This window comes from Helianthus annuus, chromosome 5 (genome assembly GCF_002127325.2).
Source record: "Helianthus annuus cultivar XRQ/B chromosome 5, HanXRQr2.0-SUNRISE, whole genome shotgun sequence".
In the NCBI taxonomy this organism is placed as follows: Eukaryota; Viridiplantae; Streptophyta; class Magnoliopsida; order Asterales; family Asteraceae; genus Helianthus; species Helianthus annuus.
In genome coordinates, this window is record NC_035437.2 from 19,872,663 (window position 1) to 19,895,483 (window position 22,821).

Sequence of the window (22,821 nt, forward strand, 5' to 3'; positions counted from 1 at the left end):
AACTTTGGTGGAATTTGTATTTAATTGAAAATGGTCAAATGACTAGCAATTTTACGAAATTACCCCTAACTTGTTAGTACTAACTTTTAATTTTAAGGGTTTTATTTATAATTAACCTTAACCATTGATTTAAACTATCAAAGGTTTAAATCTGTTCTTACGTTTCTTACAGTTAGCACTGTTTATACAAAATCTCAACCTTGTAATATGTATCACAACTAAAATAACATATACATCAGCTCACTTAGGTCTCTATTTCCAATTGGTTAAACGTGTAAATGTGTTTATGTAGTTGTTGGAGTTCTTTGCTTAAAGAATGGTTATTATTGGACGGCCATCTATATATAATAGATTAATTTGCATTTATGGTGACACGTAAACATGCATTTCGATACCTATGTTCGTATTGCAGTGAGATTGTGAAGACGCAGAAATTTATTTGAAACATAAAAGGAGATTTCACATCAAACTTGTAAGAGGAGTGGGGGGCGCATCGTTATTTTTCTGTGATAAAACTCCATAACGCGTTATACAATGAATTATGCCACCGCCACTGCTCAACTTCAACGAGTAACGAGTGATGGTTTATGTCCGTGATCTTTTCAACGCGTTATGGGATTTTAGTGATGGAACATGTGAGGGGGTGTGAGAGTTTATTGTGGGTGTTGTGAGTGATGACCAATGCTACTAAAAAGGTTGTGAGTGATGGAAAATTGGTTGATGACATGGCGGAACTTGATTAGGTGCTTGTGAGTGATAGAATTCTATCACTAGTCACCACCCCACCCCTAACTAGAAAAAACGTGTTAGATCAATTTAAACTAGAAAAAAAAAAACAAACAAACAAACACTTACCATTTACAATTACTTAAATTCTAAACCATGAAAACAAATAAGTTGGGTCCTCTTGTCATGTCAATTCTCTAAGCCCTCACATACAGATATTAAAGATTCCATATGATCTTTGAAACTGTGAACTTCTGGTTGACAAGTAACAGGAACCGAGTTCAGATATACGAGGCTAGCTAGGCGACCATTAGAGAGCTAACACATAAAAATAGCTAATCAAGCAACTGCATTCGATACTCGCTCCAAGTTGTTGTTGTTTGATTCATCTGCTATACCAAGCATTAGAAATAAAAGAAAAAAAACTTAATAAGACTAGAAACTGATTATTTGTGTATCTTAATAATTCGTACATGGAAACAAGAACGTGAAAACTAATAAATTATGTGTGTTAGTAGCATGGACGGATCTAGGCGAATCTGCGTAATGTTTTTTGTGTTACATGTGTATTTGACATTCCATCGTGTATTTTCTATCCAAATGATGTTTGAGTATGAGGAGAAAAAAGAAACCTCTACATTAGATTCACTACTACTGTACTACATTGATAAGGTGCAAGATATGAAATATATAATAACCAACTTGAATATGATATCCTACTTGTAAGATTGTTAGTAAACACAAGAAAACCTCTTTTGTATTCGTTATTTTATTTTTAATTGACAATGGTTTTACTGGTTCCAACTTTGATCAATGGATGATTGTTGCATTTGTTTCATAGAAAAATAATTACTTAACAATTGTTTTGAACTAAGATGTATTAAGTCGTTTTCAAGAGATGAAAACGCATAGCGAACAATTATATAATGCGCTTTCTCTCGTTTCAAAAAATGAAAGTAATTGTATAGAAAAGCCTATAACATATAAGTTAAGCATAAAGGACATACCAAAAGGAACATGTTGAACAAAGAAGCATGCACCAATGACTACATAGGCAAGGGTAAGAATTACTCCTTTCAGATAGTGTGAACTTCCATCCTGCAAAATGAGTTATACCACAATAAGTAATTAATTTACTTACTTATGCAAAACTAAATCACAATTTTATGTATGTTAAATATTTTAGAGTTAAATGCCATTTTAGTCCATGTGGTTTGGGTCATTTTGTCAGTTTAGTCCAAAGGTTTCATTTTCATCGTTGCCATTTTAGTCCACTGGTTTAACTTCATCCATTTTTTCTGTTAATGAGAAGGGCAATTCGGTTATTTTATATGTAATTCTTTTAATTAAATATCAACTTGAGTGAAATCTAGTTTATATGTTTACAAATGTATCCTGAACCACATATTAATCACCTGTACATAGGCTAGTCAAAGGGTTACTAAAAAAAGATTGGACATAGTATTGGGGTCTGAATGCGAATAAGTTGAAAGAAAGGGGCAAATGTTAAAACCTGTAAAGTGAAGGCTGTAAGGAAAATTGAGAAGGCAAGACAACCAGTTTCAAGAATTCCAAAATCCAGACTCATGTTTATTCCCATTATCCATGCAACAATCACACACAGAGGAACCTGATTCAGTTTCATACAATGTGTTAGGGTATACATGCATCGATTAGTCGACCAGCACAACACTTTCAAGAATATGTTGCATGTATAAATCCATAAACATGTTATATTTTTCATAATATTTTCTCACCACAAACATCAAGATTTGAGATGCGGAACCCAATGCGACGCCTAGAGATATATCCTGCACCATTTGACACAAAGTTTATAGTAAAGTAAAAAAAAAAAAAAAAACATTGTGGGCAATCACTTGTTATAAGTTATATAGTAAAATCCAACTATACATTTGTAGAGGTTTGAGACGTATATATATCTCACCAGCTTGTTTTTAAAGGCGAATATAACGGATCCAGCATGTTCTGCCGCGTTACCAACAATAGGTAGCAAAATTATGCTGATAAAACTCACAGATATTCCCCATGATTCTGATGCATCCTGATACACAAATGTATCAAAAATCGGTAAAATTTAACAATTCACATCATAGTTAGCTTTTATTTTAATTTTTTAGACAATTACCTCAATTGTGCCCACAACATACTCGGACAAAACCGCGATGATTAATGTCATCAAGCATAACCATATAAACGCACTCCAAGAACCTATCGACGCTGTCTCCTTAATGTCATTATCATCTACCTCATGGTCCTAATATGATTAAATTTAAATCATTAGGTTCCAAACATACATTAATAATAGGTATTTTGTTTGACCTCAAAATTCCAAAAAAAAAATCAAAGTAACATACCTCCTGTGATTCAAAAAGTTGAGTGTGGGTTTTCAGTTGAAAGAAGAGATATGCTACATATGCAAACAACATGAGAATGCTGCTAGCTCTTGATAGATGTAGAATCGAAGTGCCATCCGATTTGGGTGAATATTCCATGGTGTTGAGATTAAACAGCAATGGCGCGATCTGGCATAGCAGACCAAGCAACAACAAGAAGGTGTTCGCATCTGCCTGTTTCTGTGTTTAGTCATATATAACATGAAAAAGATTAGCTTTTTATTCAATACTTGAAATTTAATTTAAGTAGCGTAAATAACACGAATGTTACACATTATACATGGTCAAATTTCTGTTGTTTGTTGAGGTTTGCAATGCCACCACATAAGAGAGAGGAGCCAAGAACAAGGAGGAGGTTTGAGATGATGGAACCCAAAAGCGAGTATTTGAGGACATGGATTTTCCTTTTGTGGAGAGCAAACATTGCTATTATCAACTCTGTTGCATTCCCACATGTTGCATTCACCAATCCACCCACTGTATATAATATAACCATGTATCCAAATATATAATTAAACATATATGTGTGTGCACATATCACTATTACACAAACAAGTATTAACTACAAAATTTTGCTACCAAAAAAATATTGGTCGCATTTTTGCTACATTTTAGCTACATATTAGCTATGAACATATTTTTATACGATTTAGCAACAGATATTCTATCGCAAGTTAGAGTTGTAGCAAATTCGACAAAAATGTTATAATTATAATTTAATAAGATTAGTAGCAAAATTCATAGATGTATATTATAAAAATCCCGTAGCAAAATCGAGAAATAAATACTTATAAAATAATTATACATTATACATTATACGTATAATATAAAGCAAAAGAAGGCTGAACAGGATGACATTCAACCTTGGTTAAGACCATGTGTAGTTGGTTTATGTAAATGGGGGTGGTTATAGGACAGGTGACAATTGTGTAATAAAAGAGCGTTATATAACGTGAGTGTGTAGTGGAGAGTTATGTAGATATAAGGTTATATATGTATGTATATATATGTGTGAGAGTGTTTTCTTGTTTGGCGCCATGATAATCTTCGCGGGGGACAAAATTTCGAAGCCATAATGCCCGGGGGGAGTGTGCTTCGACTACGGAAGGACTAATTATTCAACCTTCTTAAAGATTTATACTCTAAAGCCAAATATAATTATAAAAAAAAAATCAAATCCACGTGATTTAACACTGGATCATCATTTGCTAAAGTGGATTATGATAAAATGATTAGTAGGATACCTGTAGGGCCTGTGAAGTGTGCAATTTGTCTTTTGATATGAATTTCAGCAACACATATAAACCAAATTATGTTAGTAACACTATATATACATTCATAAAAGAACAATGGATTAATTTGAGGCAGCTTACTCGGTTAGAAAACTTAGACGTTCTGCAAGTGGAGTCAACCCAAGCAAACTTAAACCAAATATCCATGGCTACATTTAAACAAAACATATATAAGAATAAGTAAACATTCGACCCATCAGATAAGAAAAAATTACCAAAGCAGTATTAGTATTAGTTCATAAAAAATAATAAAAAAAACTTTCAGTAATAGACATGGACGCCAATCAAAAGTTGTCACATTAGCTCCGTCAGCTAACACGACTAAAATAGCAGCTAGTGGTACACATGAATAATATTCCACCCTAGTGCGTTTTGCGCCATGTGGCAGTCCAATCAGCAATGGAGCATTTTTCATAAATAGGTGTAGTGGGGATATGGGGCATTATGTTAATAGGGGTTTAATAATAGAATTAAATAAAAAAAAACTATCAAAAAATGTTATTGGACAAAAAACCATAAAAAAAGGTGATTTGTCAACACACAAGGGGCTCGAGCGTTGTATTTGCCATTCAAAAATTTCGAACAAAAACGCCCAAGGGGGGCGACATCGTGGCGTGTTTGGGTAAAAAAAGGCCCCATTTTTTATCGACTACGCATGGTCTAAGGCTTGACCCGCGTTTTTGTAGCATTAGTTTGCGCTTTTATAGCTTTTGCCTCCGCTTTTAGATGTCGGTTAAGGCTTAGCCCGAGTGTCTATTAAAAAAAAAAAACTTTTAGTCAACTATAAGACTAAATCGGTAATTTTACATCAATCAATGTGGCAGTGGGACATTGACAAAGTCAAAACCGTTAAACATCTGGGTATAGGAGAAGAGTTTTGGGTTAAGTCTCGTAGACGAGAATGACTAAAACAAATTTGTCGTTCAAAAACAAAATATAATGTACATCACTTACTCTATCCAAGCTGTAATAATGAGCTACAAACGCCATTGGAATGGCCGGAAAAAGCACCAAAAGCTTGGTTCCAAATATCACTTTTCGAACATTTGCCACAAAATCCCTAATCATCCGGAACCGAACACAAGATAAAACATCGGACTCCGAACTTGTAGTTCCTAACATCGGTTTGTCCGTTTCTCCGTTCTCCACGTCATAATTCACTGAGGAACCCATGACACTTGTTGATCAGTTAAGATTTGGATCAAGTTATATTTATAACTGAATTGCACCGATCAGAGTTGGTGGTGAAATTTCCGAGAAGTTTCGTTTTGGGTTGTATCTTGTTTTTTTGTAGGAATCGATAGAAGAACTCCACGTTATAATACTCGAAACGGCAACGTTGTTGCGTGGCCATTAATGCAGAAAACTTGGCAACTGCATGGACCTGCTTACGTGTCTTTCTTTACCTGAAAAAGAAGACATAAAACTATTAAATTTTTGTAACTCATGTCATATTTTATCAGTTAATATTTAGTGTATTAATTATATAACTTGAAACATGTTTGGTTTCAACTTTAATTACGATATCAAGTATTCAAAAAAAACAGAAATATGGAAAATGTTGTTTCAGTTTTAGTCTTTAGAAGACAAAATCCAAGTTTGCGGCACCTGGTGATCACGATAGACTAGGCGAGTAGCGGCGATCGCTAGTTCGATCCTTCGGGCGAGTGTTCATTAGGTGAGGGTTTTACTCGGTTCGGAAGGCGAGTGTATCCCAATATGGTAAATTTCGTCAGTAGCTTATTTGAAGAATTCGTTTACTGTTAAAAAAAATTATATTTTGTTATTAACCAATAACCATCCATTATATTGTGTTACTAGCCAATGAAGCAAGAGATCGTAAAAGAGGGCATTAGGGTTCGGAGATAAAGGCGTAGTTTAGGGACGGCGGCTACTGTGGGCAAAGGACTTCTTAAAAGTTGAATGGTGCCCCCAAAGGACTACAATTGCACGACGTATGGTACTGAAGAAACACAGAACTAATTTAGCGATTAGTTGGGTTTATGTTTCGACCATAAAGGTTAATCTTCTTAATCCTTCCTGAGCTGATGCCTCGATCTTCTTGCAAAACACTAAACACCCAGTTAAGCTCGTTAAGAGGAGGGGAATAGGGGGGTTCTCCTCTTAACCACTCTCCGGCGTGAGAATAAGTATGTGTTTTGAGGAAATAAGTGTGTGATTAGTAGTGAGAGAGCAGAGAACAGAATAGAATTAACCTGTACATGAAGGTCCCTATTTATAGTCGGAGTAGTGTAGAAGGAGATGGGCTGATGGGCCTTGGGCCTGGAGTCGACAACAAGGAATATCATTTTCGTCCCTTCTGTCATGGCCGTTAGCGTTTCTAGAAGGAAATGGAGTTGGCGCACCCTGAGTGGAGCCACGTGTCCTGGTTGTCGTCCTTGTTGTCTCCCTAACATCAGCAGGTGAGTGGAGATAATGGGGCAGATGTTGCCGCCCTTTGATTGATGCCACGTAGACGTCCTTGTGTACCTCCTTATCCCCTACACGATTGCTAATTGTGGAGCACGATAGGATACAGCCTGTTGGACGCTGATTGGCCCATTTCTCTGCCACTCGTACCTTTCGTATTGTCCAGGATGGACCCGCGCTTCTGTCCTCGCGCGGCCTTTGGGGCGCATCCACATAGCCGGCGCAAGGTCCAGAGAGTGAGGGTTTTCATCCAAGATGCTAAGTGTAGAATCTAAGCTTTAATTTTGCTTAGGTCTCGCGCGCAACCTGATAGGTCAGCGCGGCTTTTTGGGACCATACCCCTTCAAGTCCCCCCAGTCCAGTGTTGCTTCCATGCGCGAAGTAAGTGGTTGGAGCTCTGGACTAGAAAAAGAAATTAAGTGAAGGTTGGCCTTTCGTGTATTTTCTAAGTCTTGGTTGCTGGCGCGCGTGTAAGTGTAAGACAATTACTACGGCGCGACTATCAGGCTTGTTTCTTGAAGAGTCTTGTTTCTATGCGCTTGGTGGTGTACCTGTTATTTGTCTTCTTGCTCATAGAACCAATGGCGGAATCATCGGAGTGGGACTTGTTCAAGATTGCAAGAGACTTCATAACACTAATTGTGGCAATATTTAATTCAACCATTTTCATTTCATAGATAAATTGTCAAAGCATTACAAGAAATTCAAATAACAACATTGTTTAACATAACATAACAAAATTTATACAACACTTTAAACCTAAACGTCTAAATGAGTATCTAGGCATCTTTGCTAATCCATTTTCGTAGCACCATCAATCCTCAACCTGTAACATGTTTAAAATACAATTCAATGCAAAAGCAAAGGCGAGTATACAAGTTTAAGCATAAGTATAAGTATAAAAGTTTAAAACGAATCCACATGGCAACTTAGTTTATACAAGTCAACCTAACATGGCATGCAATATTTCTAGCCAATCCTCTGTTTACGCAAGAAAGTTTAGTTAATTCGACATGACCACAAGTTTAAGGGGGGGCGGTGCGTTACTCCTATAGCGCTATACATGTCAAATGGAGGCTCGTGAAAGCTAATGACTAAAACATATCACATAAGTATGGTCCACTTAAGCATCAAGTATCATAACATAGTATTCATGTAGAAGGATTGTTTTCGTGCATTGCATAAAGAATAAGTTTAAGTGTAGTTTACTAGTTAAACATGTTACACTCCAAAAAGTGGTAAACATAAAAAGGGGGGTTGCGAGTATACTCACATAATTGCTAAGTCTTCCGATTATCCAAGTGTTGACGAGCGTAAGAGATTAGGGGATGGAACACCGAGGTCACCCTATATGGGCAAGCGATGGTGCATGAGTAAACGGAATTTCGACGGAGGATTTGAATTGGAATTTCGGGTATAACCAGTTGACATAAATATGTATATATTCATATATATTTTAAATAGTTTATGTAAAAATTATAAATCAAGCCTATCAAGAGTATTGTCAAAAAGTTGTAAAAAAATATAAATAATCATACATTTATAACTATTTTATAAAAATTAATCGTTGTTGATAGGTTTCGTTTTATAAAATTTACACGTTTCGTTTTACGGAATTTTACGAGAAACGGACAGAGTTTCCTCTGTTTTTGGACGATCCCAACAACACAAGTTGTCGATTTATTTGTCAAAATTCAACAATCAACGAAACATTATATACTTATACAAGTTTTATAACGAAAATATATATGAGTTTTATACAAGTTTTATACAAGTTTCAAGTAACTAAACATATAAACAATAATAATAAAAATTTGCGTCGTTAAGATTATACTAAGTCTAGGATTGACAGTTGAGTAGCTTTGACCAAGTTTGACCCGACAGTTGACTGTTTGACCGGTGTTGACTGTTTAACCGGAACACCGAACTGAATCTGATTGTGACATGACACGAGCCTGCTGAATAACAAAAGAATTAATGGGACCTGAATAGAAACAAGGACTAAGATCCGACTCCAGACTAACCTGAACCGAAATTTCCTGTTGACCGAGTCAACTTAGTTAACCGGCGGTGTTGATTCACTGAATTAACTAAGTCGACCCAAAGCCGCTTGACCAAAGTTAATCCATAGACTGAACCGCTGAACCGAACTCTGACCGAGGCTAAACTCGAGCCAAGAAAGCTGATCCAGATCGGAACCCGACATCACTAGTGACATTCTTTCAACAACCCGAACTTCATCAGAACCAAAACAAGGCCTGAATCCGCAACTAGCAGTGACCCGAAGTAAACCCGCACCCGTAACCAAACTGAGCCGGAACAGACCTGAACCAGTTGGGCCCGAGAACGAACAGATAGAGACAACCAAAATAACACCACTGTCGTCGTCGACCCGTCCCGTCGTCGTTGTTGTTGCCGCACCGCCGGCACGTCGCCGGCTCCTCTTTCTCTCCTGCATCTCACCCTCTAACTCCTCGATTGTGCTTCCTATCTCGTCTCCATGTCGCTACGGACGACGGTGGTGGTGGTGGTGGTGTCGACCGTTTGTCGGTCGGATTAGGGAGAAGGTAGATGTTGTGTGTATTGCCGGAGGGAGTAGGGCGCCGCCGGTCGAAGACACATCTCTGGTCGTCGGATTTCAGTAGAGAGGCAAGGGAGTTCACGAATTATGTTGTGCTGTTGGTAATATTTGAGAGGGAAAGATGAGGGAGTAGATATTGAGTCTGTGTGTTGTTTGCTCACCTAATCGAGAGAGAGAGAGAAGTAAGAGGCAGTGAGTGAGTTTTGGAGAAGATGGGGTTTTAGAGATTTTGGGAGGGAACAAGAGTGTGGGTGTCGACTGATTAAAATGAGAGACTAGGGTTTTCACTACCCTTATATAGTTAGGTTAAACAATACTAACTTGCTTATCTAAGTAGATTAATCCAACAAAACTAACTGGGTTAACTTGCATTAACTTAAACTAACTTTGAATTTTAACGAGACTAACTAGATTATTAAAAAAATTTTAACTTTTTAAATTGTAAAATTAATTAATTTAATTAATTAAACGATGAAAAGTTAACCATATTTATAACGAATTAAAATAGAGATAAAAGATTTCCGACGATACGACGTATTAAAATTTTGCAAGAGGCAAGCTTCTAAAAATAGATTTCTAAGACTCGATTTCTAAATTAGGAAAGTCATGAAAACGCGGAGTGTTACAGTCTCCCCTCCTTTAGGGAATTTCGTCCCGAAATTTATTCAAAAGGAAGGCTCGAAAGGGTTTTGGCAAACAGAAGAGGATTGTTTAAAATTGAGGCGTTGGAGTTCGAGACAACGGAGAATAATTGGGGTATAAGGGCGAACAATTGATCTGATAAACGATTATTAGTATAAGAATAGCATAAGTATCGGATAGACGGAAGTATCGTGCTAAGAATGAAGTCTCGTCGAGGATAATCGGATATAATGCGTTTGTGAGTTGTTTAAAGTTTGCATAAGGTCCAAAAAGGTCTGCAAAACACTGAATTTCTCATGACACGTTCTACGAAAGTTTGGTAACTTGGTGAAAACACTTATATATAGGATGTACCAGCGGTGTATCCACCATGTTTTGACCATATTACGTCAGTATCGTATTCGGTGTCATGTTACGTTCCATGTTTTACCATACGCAGTAGTACACTCTATGGTTCTCATGCGCTTATTACTATAATCTCGTGTGCACCCGCGATTATACCAATCGTCGCATGATCCGCATAACTTGTTCTAGTTGCGTATGAATCAAGGTATACATAAACTTCGAAAATAAGATTGTGTGCGTATAAAAGTGTAACATATAAGCATGTTCGCGTCCCAAATAGTATGAGACCAACGTAAGCGAATCCCTCGGGTTTCGCTCACGTACAGGTGCGAATGTATAAATTTTGAGTAAAAAGCATGAGCATAGTATAAGTTTAAATATGAATACGCATGTAAGCATAATCACAAAACGTATGACAAGAGTGTGAGCACAAGTATAAGCATAACGTGTATGAAAGTGAGTATAAAATATGTGTACAAACATGAATATAAGTATAAACAGAAAACGTATGAGTATGACTACGAGTATGAGTGTGAACATAAGATGTATGAGCGTAGATATGAACATGAATATATGTGTAAAACATGAAGGTTTAAGTATGAATAAAATATGTGTATGAATATATGTGTAAACAAAGTTGTACAAGTGTAAATGAAAACATAAAATGTCTGAACATGAATATGAATATGAATGTAGTATAAACATGAATGTAAGTACAACGTAAATGTTTAATTGTGAGTGTATGCATAAAGGTAAAACGTATGAATTTTGAATCATGAGTATAACATAAATGTGTATGTGTGAACATAATTGAAGGCATGAAGTGTATAAGTATAGATGTAGAAAATAATGATTTTGTTTATAGTATAAAACGAAATACACGAGTTTATGCGCGTAAAAGATTAAAAGTTTTGGGTATGAAAGAAAAAGGAAACGAGTGGCACGCGTGAGATTGTTGTGACTAAAACGTGTAGAATGATATGCATATATAGTTGTTTGCGCAAAACGTGAAGTTAAAATAGATTGAGTTGTCATGGAATGTAGAATCTAGTTTTTGAATGTAAGGGAGTATAAAACAGCTATTGGTTACGTGAAACGTACTTTGTAAAAAGAATGGAAATGCTACTACGGTTTTAAAAAGAATTTACACAAGTTGAAATTTTGTCGGTCCTTATGAAGTTTCCTTGCCCACATGTTTTGAATTTAATTGGCGTATCGAGTGAGGTTTTGAAAAATTCTAGGGATTAACAAGTTCGCATCGTTTTAAGTAACTTTGTATTAGAAAATTTTTGAAGTTTCTAGATTCTTGTGAAAAAGTTGATCCTTAGAAAAAAAAAATAATTTGGTATATGAACTTAGTGATCGTGAAAGGTGTTCGTAATAAAATGTTTTTGTTGATCTTGAAAGGAGTTTTGATAAAAGATCGGATAATATTTGTAATATTTTGTATGAAAAGTTAGTTTGATTATCAATTGAAAAATAACATTCTTTAGTATAATGATGCAAGATGAGTGCGTTTTAGTAATTACGAGGGATACGAAATTTTGTGGGCAATGGATTTATTAGACTGACTAAGTTGGTGAGTAGCATTCCATAAGGCTTTGAATGTCGAGAAATAAGCGTTTACGGAAAAATTACGAATTTTGTGTGTGAGAGCTATATGAAAATAGATTGTAAGATAAGAAGTTCGTTTATATAATCAATGCATTTTGATATCATCAGAGGTTTGACTAATGATAAGCGATTTAGATATAAACATGATCGTGTTTACATAATATAGTCTATCAAAAGAAAGTATCGGTAATGATCACCTAGGTAAGGGAATCACCCCTAATCCATTGGTGAGGTCGTTGTAAAATGAGAAAAGAAGCGGAGTTAATCGTCAAGGTAAGGAAATCACTCCTATCTTAATGATATGTCTCCACTCATTGTTACAAAAGTGTAAATAAAATTACGTGAAAATATGCATGCTAATAATGTATAATCGTATGGAAGTAATAGTATGATGTGTGCGCAAAAATGAAATCTCAAAGATGGTTCAAAATTGACAAAAGATCGAAAATAATAAAGCGTGAGTTTGATAAAAGGAAACTCGGATGGTTCCAAAATGGAACGTTGACTAACCAAAGTGGTCGAAGAGACTTTTGAATTTGAGAGCATGCTTTGGCCTAATAGGTGAAATACTCTCACCGACACATCGGTTTACGGTATTTACCCTTCCGGTTATTACATGTTCCAATTCAATCGACAATTCGAGACTTGGCGGAATTTATAAAAATCAAGGAGTGGGACTAGTCAACAAGGTGCGGGTTTCACCCCTAACTTGACGACTTCGTACCCTAAGTATAGTTGGCACTCATCGGGTCAATTAAATTTCGACACGTTGACGAGCGTCCACTAGAATTTTAAATTTGAAATTTCCATTTAAGATGTGGATTTCACTCCTAACTTAATGGTGAATTTCGTGCGAAAATAGAATCAGGCGGGATGAGAGTCGTTTACCAAATTGTGGGTTTCACGCCTATTTTGGTAAACTCGTCTCTTTTGTGTAATACGAGTGTTTTCGTGTTTAACAAAAATCGAGTAAGATGCCTTGGAAAAAGGCGTATGTTAAAGGAAATAACGAACAAGTATAAGCACATAAAAGGCATGTCGAGAATAACACACAAAGAATAGGTCAATAGATCAAGTATCGACACATAATAAGACAAGTATTGTCAAATAAGAATAGCACGTCAAGTATTAACACACAAGCGACATATATGTTTAAAACGTCAAAGCGAATAAATAAAAGCAAAGAAAGTAGCATGCAAGTAGTTTCAAGCAAGATGTAAGAATAAAGCTCTAAAACTATAGACTAGGTTAAAGCATTCCTACTTTTCCTAATTCCCTATAGTTATGGCTCTGATACCAATCTGTCACACCCCAACCAATGGCGGAATCATCGGAGTGGGACTTGTTCAAGATTGCAAGAGACTTCATAACACTAATTGTGGCAATATTTAATTCAACCATTTTCATTTCATAGATAAATTGTCAAAGCATTACAAGAAATTCAAATAACAACATTGTTCAACATAACATAAAAAAATTATACAACACTTTAAACCTAAACGTCTAAATGAGTATCTAGGCATCTTTGCTAATCCATTTTCGTAGCACCATCAATCCTCAACCTATAACATGTTAAAAATACAATTCAATGCAAAAGCAAAGGCGAGTATACAAGTTTAAGCATAAGTATAAGTATAAAAGTTTAAAACGAATCCACATGGCAACTTAGTTTATACAAGATCAACCTAACATGGCATGCAATATTTCTAGCCAATCCTCTGTTTACGCAAGAAAGTTTATTTAATTCGACATGACCACAAGTTTAAGGGGGGCGGTGCGTTACTCCTATAGCGCTATACATGTCAAATGGAGGCTCGTGAAAGCTAATGACTAAAACATATCACATAAGTATGGTCCACGTAAGCATCAAGTATCATAACATAGTATTCATGTAGAAGGATTGTTTTCGTGCATTGCATAAAGAATAAGTTTAACTGTTGTTTAATAGTTAAACGTGTTACACCCCAAAAAGTGGTAAACATAAAAAGGGGGGTTGCGAGTATACTCACATAATTGCTAAGTCTTCCGATTATCCAAGTGTTGACGAGCGTAAGAGATTAGGGGATGGAATAACGAGGTCACCCTATATGGGCAAACGATGGTGCAGGAGTAAACGGAATTTCGACGGAGGATTTGAATTGGAATTTCGGGTATAACCAGTTGACATAAATATGTATATATTCATATATATTTTATATAGTTTATGTAAAAATTATAAATCAAGCCTATCAAGAGTATTGTCAAAAAGTTGTCAAAAATATAAATAATCATACATTTATAACTATTTTATAAAAATTAATCGTTGTTAATAGGTTTCGTTTTATAAAATTTACACGTATCGTTTTACGGAATTTTACGAGAAACGGACAGAGTTTCCTCTGTTTTTGGACGATCCCAAGAACAAAAGTTGTCGATTTATTTGTCAAAATTCAACAATCAACAAAACATTATATACTTATACAAGTTTAATAACGAAAATATATATGAGTTTTATACAAGTTTTATACAAGTTTCAAGTAACTAAACATATAAACAATAATAATAAAAATTTGCGTCGTTAAGATTATACCAAGTCTAGGATTGACAGTTGACCAGCTTTGACCAAGTTTGACCCGACAGTTGACTGTTTGACCAGTGTTGACTGTTTGACCGGAACACCGAACCGAATCTGATTGTGACATGACACGAGCCTGCTGAATAACAAAGGAATTAATGGGACCTGAATAGAAACATGGACTAAGATCCGAATCCAGACTAACCTGAACCGAAATTTTCTGTTGATCGAGTCAACTTAGTTAACCGGCGGTGTTGATTCACTGAATTAACTAAGTCGACCCGAAGCCGCTTGACCAAAGTTAATCCATGGACTGAACCGATGAACCGAACTCTGACCGAGGCTAAACTCGAGCCGAGAAAGCTGAACCAGATCGGAACCCGACATCACTAGTGACATTCTTTCAAGGCCTGAATCCGCAACTAGCAGTGACCCGAAGTAAACTCGCACCCGTAACCAAACTGAGCCGGAACAGACCTGAACCAGTTGGGCCCGAGAACGAACAGATAGAGACAACCAAAATAACACCACTGTCGTCGTCGACCCGTCGCCGCCGTCGTTGTTGTCGCCGCACTGCCAGCACGTCATCGGCTCCTCTTTCTCTCCTGCATCTCACCCTCTAACTCCTCGATTTTGCTTCCTGTCTCGTCTCCATGTCGCTACGGACAACAGTGGTGGTGGTGGTGTCGACCGTTTGTCGGTCGGATTAGGGAGAAGGTAGATGTTGTGTGTATTGCCGGAGGGAGTAGGGCGCCGCCGGTCGGAGACACATCTCTGGTCGCCGGATTTCAGTATAGGGGGCAGGGGAGTTCACGAATTATGTTGTGTTGTTGGTAATATTTGAGAGGGAAAGATGAGGGAGTAGATATTGAGTCTGTGTGTTGTTTGCTCACCTAATCGAGAGAGAGAGAGAGAGAGAGAGAGAGAGACGTAAGAGGCAGTGAGTGAGTTTTGGAGAAGATGGGGTTTTAGAGATTTTGGGAGGGAACAAGAGTGTGGGTGTCGGCTGATTAAAATGAGAGAGTAGGGTTTTCACTACCCTTATATACTTTGGCTAAACAATACTAACTTGCTTATCTAACTAGATTAATCCAACAAAACTAACTGGGTTAACTTGCATTATCTTAAACTAACTTTGAATTTTAACGAGACTAACTAGATTATTAAAAAAAATTAACTTTTTAAATTGTAAAATTAATTAATTTAATTAATTAAACGATGAAAAGTTAACCATATTTATAACGAATTAAAATAGAGCTAAAAGATTTCCGACGATACGACGTATTAAAATTTTGCAAAAGGCAAGCTTCTAATAATAGATTTCTAAGACTCGATTTCTAAATTAGGAAAGTCATGAAAACACGGAGCGTTACAGCTGGCGCGCTTGATCATTGATGAATGATGCATGCGACGCGGTTCTTGCTAGCTTGCTCTTGAAGTTTCTTGAAAATTACGTGGGAAACTCCTTGAAATTTGAATCTTGACAGGTTGGTGCAAATGTCGTTGATAGCGACGCTTGAGTTGACTGCTGACACGGTGATGTGGCAGTCCCACGTGCACGTGGTAACCGTCAGGCAAATGAGGCCCACGTGCACGTGGTAACCGTCACCCCGGAAATCCCGCCTTATGTGGTAGTCCCTGATTGGGTACGCGCACGGCGAGTTCTGGCACGGTTACCTATCGCAATTAATGCGATGGGTATATATTCGAAGATAGAGAGAGAAATCACTACCGTTCCTTCGAATTCTCTTCTTCTCTCTCTGACGCCCTTTGAATCTTCAAATCTTCAAAGATTTCTTTGTGATCCTTCAAGTTTTTCCTAGAATTTTCTGAAGATCTTCATCAAGTTCCTTAGTTCTTCAAGTATCTTATATAATGGCTAAGGAAGGAATAGTTGTTGTTGAAGAAGCCACTAGTCTGGTACCAGTTCTTAAATGGGACCAGGGTTTGTTCGAGCAGATTGTTAGAGGGCATCGGTTTCTGGCTGAGTGGGATGCTCGGTATCCCCTACAAGGTCAAACGGCGGCTGATGCACCACCCGGCTACATCACTTTGTTTGCCAATTTCTTCATAGATGGCAACTTCCGGCTGCCGGCCACCCACTTCATGACGGCGATATTGCATCACTATGGCTTCCACATCTCCCAGCTTAGCCCGGTGGGCATGGTGAGGATTCGTCACTTCGAATTCATCTGTAGATTTCAGGGGTTAGAGCCATCGGTAGAAAAATTTAGAGTGTTTTACCAATTAATTCAGAACATGGTGTTTTATTCTTTTGCCCTCCGTAACATAAAGAAGATACTTATAAATCCGCCGAAAAGCTTCCATGATTGGGAGATGAAGTTCTTCTTTGTACGGGAGGAAGTTATTCCGATTTCCATGTTGTTCCGTGAACCTGATGTGATTGAGAAGGAGGATCTTCCGATTCCAAAAAGGGAAGACTGGTATCTAAAGTTGATGGCGACCCCCAACAGAGTATTTGGTGAACAGGTCTTGGTCGCGGCCGGGATGAGTGACAAATGGCCGGCGCACAGTGACGGGTGGTCCTTTGGACAACCCTTAAGCATGTTTAAAGACGAAATAAGCCTCCACTTAATCGTGTAATTATCTTGAATTAGATAACTACGGTGCTTATGTTTCAGGTGCGGTTTAGGAGCTAAAAGACGGATTAAACGCAGCTTTGGAGGCGTTGGTGATGAACGGGTCGAGCGTGGAACAAGAGACGAAAGAAAGAAGAACATTCAGGTCATCACCGTAAATTATGGTCCCACCGTAATTTACGGTGGACCTGAAAATCAAATGGTTCCCACCGTAGCACAGACTATTCTCACCGTAATACTTTCATGTTCACCGTAAATTACGGTGATGTCGTAATTTACGGTGGAGTCTGCGAAGAAAACTTGTAACTGCCACTTTTAAGTTAGTTTTGGGGTGTCTTTTCATTATCTCTCATCATTGGACGGTTTTGGATCATCATTGGGGCGATTTTTGGCTGCTTGCTTGGTTTGTGAACAATTCTTATCATCCGGTTTGTATTTGTGATTCATAAGAACATTGATTTGATTATGATGATGATTCACCGAGCCATGTCCGGCTAAACTCTTCGGTGATCATCTTAGGTGAATGTTTCTTGAACTTTTGTGTGTTTAATTTCTGAATTTCTAGAATGATAACTTGCGTTGCTTGAATATCATGGTGTATGTTTGATTGTTTGTAGTGTGTTAATTAATATTGCAATTTCTAGTCTTGATCGTACGTTCTTGGTGCCGTTGGCAATCGAGATATCACGGGAAGGGTTAGGGTTGGTTATTGATTAATTGGTCATCGGGAAACGACCTCGCGTTTATATAATCCGAGTACTTTGTTCCCTTTTATCACTTCAATCATCTATACACGAGTTATGTCTATGTAACTCTTTCTAGTTGGAATTACACACAATTGTTTAAAGAAACTGAAACCTAAGGTGATCATTGTTCTCTCCTAATTTGTTTACAACCAACTTTGATTTGAATTAGTTTTTAATTTAGATTTCTAAAACAACAATCCAAACTTTTGAATTTTAATTTCTGCAATTTAGTTTAATATTAGTTTAAGTACACAGCTATACAATCGACACATTTTCCACATACTCCCTGAGTTCGATACCCTCTTACCACTAACTATAGTTGTTTGGGGATTAAATTTGCGTGACCCACGACATCACGTCAAATTTTGGCGCCGTTGCCGGGGAGTAGTGCGCAACGTGTGTTAGTTTAATAGTTTTGTTTGTTATTTTCGGGTTTACGTTGGTTGTGTTTAGTGTGCAGGTACTTCAGGTGTATGCATACTAGAGGCTCTCACAGGTCATCACCGCTATCGTTTGATCAGGAAATTGAAAGAACGCTAAGACAAAACAGAGTTTTAGTACGAGAAAACAAGATCATTGGTTCACCCACTTCACCCATCACACCGAGAAACATCATGGCTGATTCTCAAATTCCACCTACAACCAGTCAATCATCCTCATCCTTTATACCTACTTCCACCCAACCATCACCAAACACTACATTACCTAATACCACCGCTGAATTTACACCATCCAATGTCACCCAACCAATCACCACTCAAACTGAGCCTACCATCACCTACAATCCATCCACCACAATCCCACCATTATCTCACTTCTTTCCCCCAACTACGGGTCAATCATCATCCACCTTCACAATTGCACCTAATTCAACTATCGTGCATACTACTTCATCTTTTAGACCACAACAACAACAATCGGGCTTTCAGTATTCGACCATCCCATTTGGGCAGACCTCGGGAATTCAAGGAGATGGTTATGATGAGGGATTTGAAGATTATGAGGGTTATGAAGATGATGGGTACGGTTATGGAGGTTATGGTGATCAAGGGGAGTTTGGGTATTTGCAAAGTCAATCCCAAGGGATGGCAAGTGTTGGTGGAATGCAACAACAACAACTTATACCACAACACATTCGGCCAAGACCACAAGGGCCACCAATGCCACAACCTATTCCATTGCAACAAGTCCGGCCACAACATGTGCAACAACAATTTCAAAGACCACCTCAACGTCCACGGATGCGACAACAACAGTTTCAACAACCAATCGCACCACAAGGGCAAGTACCAAGGCCAAATGGTCCTATGATTCCAAGAGGTAGGTATGGTGTACCAAGGAGACACCTTAGAGAAAATGTGAGGGGCATTGAAGCACATTTTCGGCCGGTAATCACGCAAAACCCTTCACCGGTAGTCATTCCTCATAATGATCAAGGGCGAACATTTGAAGTAAGAACCAACTCTTTGCAAAGTTTACCGAAGTACAAGGGGTTGGCAACGGAGGAGCCGCATTTTCATTTAGAGGCTTATGACTCTATTTGCAACACTCTTGGGAGTCAAGGGTTTTCAGCCGACGATATCAAATTGGTTTTGTTCCAATTTTCTTTGGAAGATAAGGCGAAGAAGTGGTTCTACACGTTACCTTCGGCATCCATATATACATAGGGGGAGATGCAACAAACCTTCTTGGATGAGTTTTACACCGCCCAAAAGACCAACGATGCAAGGAAGGGGTTGAGAAGCTTCCAACAACAACATGGTGAGATATTTCATGAGGCATTCGAGCGTTTCAATATGATGATTAAGAATTGCCCTCATCATGGAATTGAATTGTGGGAGTTGATGAATGCCTTCCACGAGGGGTTGAGTGCCGAAGATGCACGTGATTTGATGTCTATTACCGGTGGGACCTTCGGAACAAATTATGAGAATGATGATTGGGAGTTTTTAGAAAGCATGGCAACTACATCAAAAAGAAAAGCTCAAGCCTCGAGAAGAGCCCGACCGACCACTACCCGACCGCAAGTGCACGCCATAGATGATGGTAATGTTCAAACCACTAACCAAATATATGATGTTTGTGCTTTGTGTAATGAAATAGGTCATGCGGCTGAAAATTGCCAAGGGATGTTGGACGGGCAATACGAGGAAGTCCATGCGGTTCAAGGTCAAGGTCAAGGAGGAGGTGGTAGGAACTACAACAACATGAATTCTAATACCTACCACCCCGGATTGAGGAACCATCCGAACTTTAGATATGGGAACCCTTCAAATCAAGCAAACCCAAATTTTCAAGGTAGCCAAGGTAATTTTGGTTCACGGCCATCTTACAATAATCAAGGTGGATACCGAGGCGGAAATAACCAAGGTTATCAAAAACAATACCCAACGGGTCAAGAACAAGGGGGGTCTTCGGGTGGAAACGAGGTGATGGAGATGTTGAAGAGCATGCAAATGGAGATGCAAAAACGGAACCAACTTGACGAAGTGCGAATGCAAAAAGATGAGGTTCGTGATAAAAGCATCCAATCACTAACAACCCAAATGGGTCAATTAGCAACCGATGTGGCGGAATTGAAGAAAGGAAAGGGTCAACTTCCAAGCGACACTAAGGTAAACCCTTCACATGGTTCGTCACGAGGTAATGTTAATATTAATCATGTTAGTGTTTTAAGAAGTGGGAAAGAATTTAAAGCCAATTTGTCACCCGAATTGGTTGAGGGGGTGGTTGAGGATATCACGGGAATTGAAAGTGATGATGAACTTTCACCGGTTAAACCAAAAGAAACAATTGTTAAAAAACCGGGTTTGGGTGAAAGTGAAAAGAATGAAAAAGTTGAGGGTGAACCGAGTCAAGTTCCATTTCCATCGGCCCTACTTGACCCGGGAAAGAAAAATTTTATTGTCTCGAGAGGTCCTCAAAAAGAGGAGATGTGGGATATGTTCAAACAAGTAAAAATAAATCTCCCACTCCTCGATGCAATAAAACAAGTCCCCGCTTATGCAAAATTCTTAAAAGAATTATGTACACAAAAAAGGCAAAACAAGAAGAAAGTGCCTAAGCGGGTGGATTTGACCGGGCAAGTAAGTGCGGTGTTGAATGGAGAGCTTCCTCCTAAGCTCCAAGATCCGGGCACGCCATTGATTAATGTACAAGTTGGTAATTTTCAAATGGCTAAGGCGTTGCTAGATCTCGGAGCCGGAGTTAGCATTTTACCGGGGGGCTTATATGACCAATATGATTTTGGTCCGTTAGCAAGGGTGGAGACGACGGTTGTTTTGGCCGACTTGTCTCATAAGTTGCCTCGGGGTATGGTTCAAAACGTAATTGTAAAAATTGATGAGTTTTATTACCCGGTGGACTTCTTAGTTTTGGATTACTCATCGGCTGACCCTAAACAACAACAAAATATAATTTTGGGTCGGCCATTTTTAAGCACCGCACATGCTATTATTGATTGTAGATTTGGTACAGTTGATATGGCGTTTGGAAATCGAAAAATGCGTTTGAATGTTTTTACTAACAATTCTAATGCTAACGGTGTTGATGAGTGTTTCATGGCAGACATAGTAGATGGATGCAACCCGCATGAGTATGAGGAGGATGGTTTGGATATTTGCCTGTGTGACTTTTCTGAACAGGTACATGCTTATGCACTACGGGTTGAAGAGGAAGCACAAGATGCTATGGCAATGAAAGAAGGTAGACCACCATGGACCCACCAATTCGAGGGTCTACCGGTGGAGATCGATTCGGGTACAAAACCATCATTGGAGGAACCACCAAAGTTGGAGCTCAAGGACTTGCCTAGCCATTTGAAGTATGTATTTTTAGGGGATAATGACACTTTACCGGTCATTATTGCCTCTAATTTGGAGTTGGCACAAGAGCAAGCATTAATGGAAGTTTTAAAAGCGAACAAGGGTGCTATTGGATGGACGATTGCCGACCTCAAAGGAATTAGTCCATCCATTGTCATGCATAAAATTATCACGACCGAAGATGCCAAACCGACACGAGAAGCTCAAAGGCGGTTGAACCCGAACCTAAGGGAGGTAGTTAAAAAGGAGGTAATTAAATGGTTGGATGCGGGAATCATCTATCCGATTTCGGATAGCGCTTGGGTAAGTCCCACCTAAGTTGTGCCTAAGAAGGCCGGCATTCAAGTAGTCAAGGATGAAAGTGGTGAACAAATTGCCACCCGACCGGTTACCGGGTGGCGGGTGTGTATTGACTACTGAAAATTGAATGCCGCCACTTCTAAGGACCATTTCCCGCTACCTTTCATTTACCAAATTATTGAAAAATTGTCGGGTCAAAAATATTATTGCTTCTTAGATGGGTATTCGGGTTATAATCAAATCGCCATACACCCGGATGACCAACACAAGACCACCTTCACATGTCCATATGGCACCTTTGCGTTTAGGCGAATGCCATTTGGTTTGTGTAATGCTCCGGCAATGTTCCAACGATGTATGATGAGTATTTTCTCGGACATGGTTGGAGAGTCGCTCGAAGTATTTATGGATGACTTCTCCATTTTTGGCACTACTTTTGATAATTGTCTCAACGAATTGCAAAAGGTTTTGAAAAGGTGCGTTGAGAAAAATTTAGTGCTAAGTTGGGAGAAAAGTCATTTCATGGTGCAAGAGGGCATTGTGTTGGGGCATGTGATTTCGGAAAGGGGGATGGAGGTGGACAAGGCAAAGATACGGGTAATATCATCTTTGCCACCTCCTAAAAATGTTAAGGGTGTAAGGTCATTCTAGGGACACGCGGGTTTTTATAGACGTTTCATTAAGGGTTTTAGTATTATCACCAAACCCTTATGTAACTTGTTATTAAAAGATGTCCCGTTTGATTTCACTAAC

At 38.3% G+C, this 22,821-nt stretch overlaps 1 protein-coding gene and 1 non-coding gene across 3 annotated transcripts; both read right to left on the bottom strand.

Annotated features, from left to right (window-relative positions):
- Positions 1 to 834: 834 nt before the first annotated feature.
- LOC110940111 (vacuolar cation/proton exchanger 1) lies at positions 835 to 5,605 on the bottom strand. Of its 2 annotated transcripts, none has more exons than XM_022181669.2 (11): positions 5,387 to 5,605; positions 4,514 to 4,581; positions 4,385 to 4,413; positions 3,421 to 3,617; positions 3,102 to 3,320; positions 2,873 to 3,001; positions 2,672 to 2,788; positions 2,484 to 2,537; positions 2,240 to 2,356; positions 1,734 to 1,824; positions 835 to 1,115 (listed from the first exon to the last, which is right to left on the bottom strand). In XM_022181669.2, the coding sequence occupies exons 1-11, from the start codon at positions 5,603 to 5,605 to the stop codon at positions 1,066 to 1,068; spliced, it is 1,290 nt and encodes a 429-aa protein (XP_022037361.1). In that variant the 3' UTR covers positions 835 to 1,065. The 2 variants fall into 2 exon arrangements, with proteins under 2 accessions (XP_022037361.1, XP_022037360.1); XM_022181668.2 differs by having other exon boundaries at positions 835 to 1,118.
- Positions 5,606 to 19,666: 14,061 nt separating this feature from the next.
- On the bottom strand, positions 19,667 to 19,772 carry LOC118492716. The gene has a single exon (XR_004894718.1). It is a non-coding gene; the product is annotated as a small nucleolar RNA R71 (small nucleolar RNA).
- Positions 19,773 to 22,821: the final 3,049 nt, after the last annotated feature.